At 54.4% G+C, this 9,643-nt stretch overlaps 2 protein-coding genes across 2 annotated transcripts in view; both read right to left on the bottom strand.

Moving 5' to 3' along the window:
* The window catches only part of TSPAN17 (tetraspanin 17), a 12,534-nt gene extending 10,276 nt beyond the window's left edge, over window positions 1-2,258 (bottom strand). Inside the window, exon 1 of the mRNA XM_007952938.2 lies at window positions 2,172-2,258. Coding sequence (XP_007951129.2) covers window positions 2,172-2,258 — 87 coding nt within the window. The remainder of the gene's footprint in view (window positions 1-2,171) is intronic.
* A 1,802-nt stretch (window positions 2,259-4,060) lies between these two features.
* EIF4E1B (eukaryotic translation initiation factor 4E family member 1B) lies at window positions 4,061-7,585 on the bottom strand. The gene is made up of 7 exons (XM_007952979.1): window positions 7,568-7,585; window positions 7,269-7,471; window positions 6,846-6,941; window positions 5,642-5,705; window positions 4,818-4,931; window positions 4,552-4,691; window positions 4,061-4,166 (listed from the first exon to the last, which is right to left on the bottom strand). The coding sequence occupies exons 1-7, from the start codon at window positions 7,583-7,585 to the stop codon at window positions 4,061-4,063; spliced, it is 741 nt and encodes a 246-aa protein (XP_007951170.1).
* Between the last annotated feature and the right edge of the window lie 2,058 nt (window positions 7,586-9,643).

Here is a 9,643-nt window from a genome sequence, read left to right as displayed (position 1 = left end):
AGAAGGATGTCATGCTTGGTAGGGTGGAGGGTCGACGAAAGAGGGGGAGACCTTCAACGAGATGGATTGACACGGTGGCTGTGTTGATGGGCTCAAGTATAGCAGGGATTGTGGGGCTGGCGCGGGATTGGGCAGTGTTTCGTTCTGCTGTGCATGGGGTCGCTATGAGTTGGAAACCACTCGACGTCACTTAACAACAACAACAACAACGCCACTAGTAGGAGCTCTGGTAGCATAGTGCCTAAGGCACTTGACTGCTAACCAGAAGGCTGGCGGTTCAAACCCAACAGCCATTCCTCGGAAGGAAGGCTGGGCAATCCTACTTCCGTAGTGATACTGCCTCGGAAACCCAAGGAGGGGTCACTATGACACATGGGCCAACTCGACGGCAAATAACAACACACCACTAGTAGTCTAGTCCTGTCAATTCAGCCTCCTGACTTCCCTTGAAGCCTTCCTCACCTTTCCCCTCCCACCACCCCAGCTTTGCTCCAGTCCTCCTTCCTAAGCTTCCTACCTCCTGGCCCTATCTCTCATCTACCCTCTCCATGGCAGCCAAACAGATCTTCCCCAATACATAAGCTAAATCAGACCCACTGTTCCTGCGATGAAGCCTGCCCACTGCTTCACAAGGCCTTCAACATTAAAAACTCATTCCTCAGCCCCAGCACTCTGCCCGTCATGCTCTGGCTCCCTACTCTCACTTGGGTCCCAAGAGTAAGTCTGAAGTCTGAAGTCTTTCCTACCTGACCCTTGGCATTTAGTTCCCTCTGCCCAATGCCCTGCTTCCACCCCAATCCACTGCCTACCTGGCTGTCACCCTGGCTCTGCACTTACTGTGTGGCCCTAGGTAAACAGCTTAACCTCTCTGTGCCTGTTTCCCCACCTGTAAAATGGAGACAATAATAGGCAGTCATGAGCATACAAATGTGTGAGAATTTGTTATTTAACCTAACAACACTGTAGGAGCTTTGGTGCCATAGTGGTTAAAGCATTTGGCTGCTAACCAAAAGGTCAGCGGTTCAAACCCATCAGCTGCTCCACAGGAGAAAGATGAAGTAGTCTGCTTCTATAAAGATTTGCAGCCTTGGAAACCCTATGGGGTAGTTGTACTCTGCCCTATAAGGTGGCCATGAGTCAGAATCGATTTGATGGCAGTGTAACAACCCTGAGCGGCAGGCTCTATTATCAGGTCCCTCTTAGGCAGGGAAGCTAAGGCCCACAGAGGTAGGTCTCACAGCTGTAGTTGGTCCACCCAGACCTTCAGACTTCCTCTCTAGCTCTGTGCACGTTGCCCACATGCTGATGAAATGAGCACTACTGAGGCCCAAGGATATACCACATGGGTGAAAGCTCAGGCAGCATGTGGGTGGAAGGCAGTGCAACGGAGTTAGCAACAGAGAACTGAAAGGGCTTGGCATCCTGACCCAAGGCTAGGGGAGCAAGGACTGCAGAGGCGGTAGCCTCAGAGTGATGGGATGAAGGGAGGGGCGCGGAAGATGACTTGGCAGGACCCTGGACACAATGCTATCCTAGGAGGGGCACCAACAGCTCCTTTCTCCGGGCAGGGGCGCTCAGCTCTAGGCCTTGGTTTGGTCAGCTGTGGAATGAATTCCGTTCCCTAAGGGAGCTCCCCAACCTCAACAGGGTAGGTCCCCCTCCCCCCGCCCACCACCATCTAGGCGGTGGCTTCGAGCTGTAGCTCCTCCCAGGCAGCAGCCTCAAGAACTGGGCTTTGACCCACCCCCTTTGCTGGAGGCAGAAGCGAGGCACCTGAATCTTATCCCAAGAGCAAGGGGGCGGAGGAGGAGGAGGCCCGGCCCTTCCTTTCGTCGCACATTCTCCTCCCCACTGGCCCAGCCTGGGGTGAGGCTCAGCGAGCATCCCACAATCCAAGACTGCAAGTGAAGAGAGCGGTGATCTGCACGGGGGTGAGGGGGCACTTCAAAGCCTGGGTAAGACCCAGTGCCACTCCCCTCCCCAGCTGACTGGGACCTGACCTCCAGTAATCCAGGCTTCACCGCAGCTCCCTCGGGCCAGCCCTTGGGTGGGGGGGTGCGGGGTGCCAAACCCTAAGTTCTTGTGGCAGGAAGTGGTCTCCTCCCGGTGTGGAACTGCCTCTCCTCCTCCCGCTACCCACAGCGCAGGCCCGGCGTCCACCCCGCGCTCACCCAAAAGACAATGTTGAAGCCAAACAGGAAGTATTTCCCGCAGCAGCCGACCTCGGGTTCTTGGAAGCGCTGGTGCTTGCCGGGCATGGTGAGCAGCTGCCCTCCGGCCCGAGACCGGGAGCCGGGCCCAGCCCACTGCAGGGTACCCCGGCGGCTGCGGCTTAGTGGCCGCGGCCACACACAGCGCCGGCCGGGCCCCGCCCGCCCCGCAGGGACCGCCTCCGGCGGCGCCCAGGCTGCCTCGCCCTGCCTCGAGCCTGGATCCTTCCCCTTGGAGCCCCGCCTCGGAGCCTGGCTCCGCCCCCAGCGCCCAGACACCACTCCTGAGCCAGGCTAAGTCCCTTCCGAACCCGGCCTCTGAACATAGCTCGGCCATCCCACCCAAGCTCTTTTCCCTCCTAGCTCCGCCCCTGAGCCTAGCTCGGTCCCAGCAGCCCAGTTGCGTCTCCGCGGAGCACCGCCTCTGAGTCTGGCCCCACCTCCATTCCAGCTCCTCCCCTCGCTCACGCCCCCAAGCCTGGCCCCCCACCCCGCCGCCTGGGCTCCGCGCCCCGCCCCTGAACCCTGTTCAATCCCTTCAATCCCCGGCTCCGCCCCGGAGCTTGACTCCATCCCACGCGCAGGCCTAGATAGTAAACTCGCTCCACATTCTCTAGACGTTCTCTGCTGGAGCATCCCTGTGTCCATTGGAGTCCGCAGGTGTGCAGAATCCCAAGTAACCCCAACCCTGCAAGGCTTAAACGCCACTCCCCGGCCTGGCTCGTGCAGCCCTTCCCTGGAGAGGAGTAACTGCTGATTGGATGAGGTGATGGTGATCCAATTGTTTTTAATATGTGCAGGACGTTTTATTACAGGGGAGTCAGATCAGACTTGCATTTTCACTTAACGGAAACTCATCTCTGTTATACTGGCTCAACCTCAGGTCACATGAGGACCTGGGTTTTGTGAGCACAATGCCTCCTGCTCCCTGTCCTGTCAGTTTTGCCAGGGGCTCATACCCTACCCTCAAACTCACTTGGGGGTTGGGGCCTCCCAGCCTTACTCCTTCTTCCTCAAACCAGCTTGGTCAGGATCTTGGGTAGCTGGGGGCTGACACGTGTCCCTTTCAAGGCAGGACAGATCCAGGTTATGAATCTTCAAGAGTGAGTGTTTTATAGAATAACAAAAAAGGGCTTAAGCTTTGCCTTTTAGGGGAAGAATGGTGAGACTTGACCACCTCCCTTCTCTCCTGGAGGGCAGGGACACTCACCCATCTCCACTTCAGCCAGAACCCGAGGTAGGTAAGGCATGTCACTGGGCGCAGGTAAAGAAGGGGAAGAGGCCACTCAAGGGTTTCTCCCTCCTCAGCTCCCCACAGTTCCCTCGTACAGGTAGATGATGGTGTTCTGTCCCTAAGCCGCTGGCCCACCCCAGGGGCCCACCCACAGCTGGCTGAGGGAAAGTAAGATCCCATGGTGGGGTCTGAGGTTATAAATCTGAGAGGAGGCCATCTCTCAAGGTTTTTAAGCAGAATGATCACAAACAGGATTAGGCCCCTGTTTGTGGGTATGAGCTCCTGCCCCTGAAATGGAAGAGTCTGGCCCTTAGAGCAAGTGCTGGGCCTCCTACACCCCAACTACCCATCCCCAGGTGATAAAAGGAAACCCAGGAATTCCCTCAACCCCTTCCTTTCCCCCCCTTTGTGACTCCAGTAGGTGCTGGGCTCCACACCTGGCCTCTACTCATGTTAAGGAATGTTCATATTCACTCCAGGACATGAAAAGAATCAGGCGGTTTGCACCCCAGTCCTGTCCAGCAGCAGCTGTGTAGGCCGCCCTCCCCCCACCATGCATGCTTGTGTGTGTGTGTGTAGGTGGTGACATTGAAATGGGAATGGTGCCAAGGCCCCTTCACAGCACAAACTTGTTCCTGGTGCTCTTGGTGGCTGAGTCTGCATGGGCCTGATAACCAATAACAGCTTTTGTTGACAGGCCCAGGTGTTCTTTGTATACATGCCTAGGGGAGGGGGGAGCAGAGGAAATGAGACTCAGGTGATCTCCAGCTGACCTCCTTTGCCCTCTGAGTCCCACCTGGTTCCAGCCACTCCTGTTTTATGTGTCTTAACCAAAAAAAAAAAAAAAAAACCCAAACTCACTGCAGTGGAGTTGGATCTGACTCACAGCGACCCCTCCTTGGTTACCCATGTGGAAACCCGAACTATGATTCCATAAGAAAAAAAGTTCTGCTACGAATAGTTTGAAATCCAGATTCCAAACCCTGTATTCAGGTGGGAAGGGGGGCATGGAAAGTTCTAGAGGCCTTTGCAGGCCCAGCCCACCCTCCACCCACCTTCTTCCCCAGAAGAGCCCTACCCCCACCCTGTGCCAGAACTGCCTCTCACCCAATGTGCAGCACACCGGCCTGGTTCTCTGCCTCCTGTGTCCACACCGAGATCTTGTCCCCCTTGGTGCGGATATTGACGACAGCCCCACACACCTCCTTGCTGTGTTCTTCAAAGCTCTCCCCGATCAGACACAGCAGCTAGGCCCAGGGAGGGTCAGAGTGATCCTTCCAGCTGGGACACAGGGACATCCCGTTCCCCACCATCCTCAGTCCAGCACCAACGTCTTCCCTGGGGACCCCTGTATTCTAGCTCCCCACACTCACTGTCTCCAACCAGAGGTGGTCCAACTTGCTGTGGCGCTGGTGTTTGGCAAGACTGACCAGCCAGCGGCCACCACGCTTATTCCTACTATCTTCCCACATGGGCTGGATGCCATCCTGGGAGGCAAGGATGGAAAATCAAATGTCTCTCTCTATTCAAAGAGAAGTAGGGACCCAGCAGGATCTGGCTGACCTTCCCAGCCTCATCTGCCCCCTGCCCAGGCCCTGTGTCAGCCCTTTCACCTAAATAGGCAGGTTCTCACTTACTTTTATCCCCTCTGTATTAGCAGGTTCCACTTCCAACCACCCAACCCAGCCTACCAACCTCTGCTTCTGAGCTCCTTGAACTTCATTTGTCCCCTTGTAGGGCTTGTGAGTTTCCCTCTCTCACTGAGCTGAACATGAGTCCAAATGGGGGGTGGATTAAGCAAGCCCTCCAAGTTTAATGCAAGCAAGGACAGATGTCCCAGGCTTGGCCCCAATGGTCCCCAAACCTACCTGAGCACAAGTCACCTGTGGAATCTTTAAACACTGTGGCCAGGCCCCAGCACACACATCTGCTGGGACAGCCCCAGCGTGGGTAGGGGTTCCTAGCGGCAATTCTGGTGTTCATCTCTGGCTAAAGAGCCAGACCAGAAACCTGGGCCCCTTCCTGATCCCCCTTGTCCCTCCTGCCCTTCCAGACTCTTAAGTGTTCTTCAGTCAGAAATCTCATCACTCCAGGGAGATGTCCATGGACCCCACCCCTCTGTGAGGGACAAATTCAACAGAAACAGGAAGGAACCAGCCTGCCCTGGGGGGGGGGGTTGGGGTTAGGCAGAGCTTACCTTGAACAGGGCGTAGTCACAGCCAGATGAGAGCTTACTGGCCAGCTGGATATGACTGTACATCCTGGAGACAGACACCCTCAGACTGACAGGCAAGGCCTGTAGGGCCTGGTTTCAACTGACCCCGTCACATCCACTCAACTCCTTACTGAATCCCACCGCTTTCCCCTACCCACCTTTGGACCTCTACGCCTTTGTTCCCATTGGCCTCCTTGCCTGGAACTTCATTCCCAATTATCCAAACCCTCAAACCCTACCTTTTCTCTCAAGCCTTCCCGGACCCACCAAGCCCCATGAAGCCAGAGCCACTGGAAAGGCTTTTAGACCCAAAAGTGAGGAACTAGGAGATCCTGGGTGGTGCAAACGGTTAACATGCTCAGCTACTAACAGAAAAGTTGGCAGTTCAAATCCATCCAGAGTCACCTGAGAAGAAAGGCCTGACAATCTACTTCTTAAAAAAAAAAAAAAAAATCAGCCAGTGAAAACCCTATGAGCACAGTTCTCTGACACACATGGGGTCAACATGAGTCCATGGCAACTGGGATTGGTTTCTGGCACCCTCCAGCTGGGCTTCAAGGCCTTCTAGGAGCCTGGCCCTCCCACCCTTCCCTGGGATCTGTGCACTTTTTGGGTCCCCTCCCACGTATCCCCCATGGATACACTCAGACAGCCTAGTCGTCACTGCAACTGAGACAGGCTCAGAGAGGGTAAGGAACTTGCACAGGCACACAAAGCCAGGGAGTGCCCAGCCCAGAGTCAGTTTCTGGCTTCTCCCACTTCCCAGGCACTCACCCTCAGCCCCCCAAGAAGGCTGTGCCTCAGCCTCAAATCCCCAGGGCAAAACCCACCCAGCCCTAAACCAAAAACCAAGCCCACTGCCATCCAGTCAATTTTGACTCATTGCAACCCTATAGGACAGAGTAGAACTACCCCATAGGGTTTCCAAGGCTGTAAATCTGTACAGAAGCAGTCTGCCACAGCTTTCTCTCTACAGAGTGGCTGGTGGGTTCATACCACTGACCTTTCAGTTAGCACTTAACCACTGCACCACCGGGGCTCCTCACTCAGCCCGCCACAAATGCTGACAGCCTGCAGGGAAGACTGGGATGTTGGGCTATAGGAAGGAGGGGTGGAGGGGTGGAGGCAAGAAAGGATCTCCAGCTAAGAGCCCCTTGCTCTAGCCTCTAGAAGGGCAGACACTCACGCCCAGAAGTCCTCCACCGTGTCAACCTTGGTGACCAGGTGCAGGTTATCCTGCCAGACCCTGCTGCAGTCATTCTTGAAGAACCACAAAGCCCACCTGGGGAGGGGGAGGCAAGGAGGAAGCAGAGACCACCCCATCTCAATGCCCACTCCCAGCAGCACCTGGGCTGGCAGGGGAGTGGCTTCACATCAAGGACAAACTGGGAGATGGAGTTTGGGACACAGGCCCTGAAGGTGAGTGAAGTCAGTTATCCTGAAGATCAGGGGGACAAGCAGGCTAACCCAGAATTTCAGATGAGTTAAGGGTAGAGGGCTCAGACATCCCAAGGCCTAGACCAGCTATGGCTGTTGGAGGATGATGAACAGGGCAGAGAAAAGAAGGGGTGGTCCAAGGGCACAAGTTAGCACCTGGAGCCTGCCCTACCTGTTCTGCAAGGGATGCAATTCCAGCTCCACCTCCACTGCTTCCACCAGGCCTTTATCTTGGGCCTTCCTCCTCAGAGGCAGCAAAACTGTAGAGGAATGCAGAACTTCCTTCTCCTCTTCCACCAACACCTTCACTGCTGCCTCCTTTTCCTCTTTCTCCTCCTTCTCCCACTCTGGGATTCCGCTCTCAGCCTCTCTTGCCTGATCAAAGAAGGAGTCAGGGTGGGCTGTGAACCTGGACCCTCAGCCACCCCAGTCCTGTCCTTTGCTCCAGAAGAGGCAGGCAAGTGGACTCACAGGGCCAGTAGCAGCCATGCTGTACCTCAGGCTTCACGAGCCCTAGCACCCCGAGGGAACCTCAGCTGCAGGCTTTTAACTCCCCAGTGCCCCATCCTCACACCCTGCCTAGGGCGGGGGAAGAAGGAGGAGCCAGTATGGGCCAGGGAGGGGGCTGACACTATTCCTTCCATCTGCAAGTATTTAGTGAGAGCCTTCTGCATGTAGGCCCAGGGCTGGCGATACAGGTGTGAGCACACAGGCACCAACCCCACCTACGTGGCCCTGGCACTCACTGGGGGGTCGAGACACTAAGCTGAGCATCAATATTAGGGGACTGCCTGTAGGGAAACAGCATCCCACTAACAGTGTGAGGGTGGCCCCTGAATTTAATCCTAGGCTATCTGGGCGTTCTGGGTCTTGGCTTTAGCCACACAGCCTGAGTTCAAGTCCTGCCTTACCCTGAGCAACTATGGGACCTTGGGCAAGTTACTTAACCTCACTGAGTCTCAGTTTTACCACCTGTAAAATGGGACTGTTAATAATACCCACCTCAATAGCTTGTTGTGAGGATTAAATGATATAAAATACCTAAAGCTCGTAGCAAGGTCTGGGTCCATGCTCAATAAAAGTCAGCTGAGGGCTTCTTTAGGGTGGGGGGAGGGATAGTCCTGGCTCTGAACAGCCTCCTTTTTTATGGAGACTGAAGCCCGCCCCAAGTTATTCAAAGTTTCTCATGCTAGCCTTAGCCACTTTTAGGATCCTGGATCTGTAAGATATTAGCTTCTCCCTCTCCTCCATACCAGATAGGCTTATGACCACCTGGAGGCTGACCTTCAACATTATTTAACTCACATCCCATCCCTTAAGCCTCTGATGGATGCCAGGCACAGGACTAGGTGCTGGGATGCAGTGATGAGCAAAAACTGAACGGCCCATGTGCTCACATCTAGTCAGGGAGCCAGATGTTCATCAGATAATCTCACAAAGACCTGTGTAACCACAGATGCAAACCTTGGAAAGCTTGAAGGAAAAGGATTCTGGGATGGGAAAAGATACAAAGCCTGTGACCTGAGCTAGGGCTTAAAGCAACGGTTCTCAGGTGCATGCATCAGAATCACCTGCAGGGCTTGTTTAACACTGATTGCTGGGCCCCTCCAGAGTTTCTGATTCAGTGGGTCTGGGCTGGAGCCTGAGAATTTGCATTTCTAACAAGTTCCCAAATGATGCTGATGTTACTGGTCCAGGATCCCCACTTTGAGAACCACTGGCTTAAAGGCATTTCTCTAAAGAGGCCGAGACCTAAAGTATAAGTGGGAGTTAACTAGATAAGTGAGGGAGGACATCTCAGAGGGAAGGAACAGCATGTGCAAAGGTTCTGGGGCAGAGACCATGAGAACCTGGAGGATGAGAAGAAAAGATCAGTGAGGGTGAGGTCCAAAGGGAGAAGGGGTGGGTAGGTGTTGATCCTAGGAGCAATGGAGAGCCACTGAGTGCTTCAGATGGATGTAGCTGGCTGGGGAGGTCATCAGATTTTCTTTCAGTAAGTTCTCTACACTGCTGTGTAGAAAACAGACCCTATGGTCAAGAGTGAGTGGGAGGAGACCAGTTAGGATGCTGACATAGTTGTGTAGGTGACAGATGGGGGCAACAGGGAAGATGGAGAGAAGAAGATGGAGTCAGGAGGTACTTAGAAGGAAAATTTGATGATATTTGGAGATGAATAGGCTCTGGGGAGGAAGGAGAAGTGTCTCCTGGGTTTGTAGATGACATGGTAGCCCCTTTCATATGGCCAAGTTATCTATTGCCACATAACAAACCACCCCAAATTTATTGGCTTAAAACAACACTAATTATTTATTTTACTTAGAGGCCTATAGTCTGGGCAGGGCTCAGCCAGGACAGCTTGTCTCTGCTCCAAAGCTATGTCACTGGAGGTACATCAAAGCCTAGGGTTCACATTTGGAGCACTTGATGTTAGCTGTCAGCTGGGACCTCAGCTGGGGGCATTCATCTGGGACAGCTATCCATGGCCTCTCTGTATGGCTGCTTGGCTTCTTCACAGGATGATGGCTGGGTTCCAAGAGTGAACATCCC

Source organism: Orycteropus afer, unplaced genomic scaffold (assembly GCF_000298275.1).
Source record: "Orycteropus afer afer isolate SDZICR_OR568_19922 unplaced genomic scaffold, OryAfe1.0 scaffold00366, whole genome shotgun sequence".
NCBI lineage: Eukaryota > Metazoa > Chordata > Mammalia > Tubulidentata > Orycteropodidae > Orycteropus > Orycteropus afer.
The sequence above is the reverse complement of the archived record's forward strand: the minus strand, read 5'-3'. Positions and strand labels throughout refer to the sequence as shown.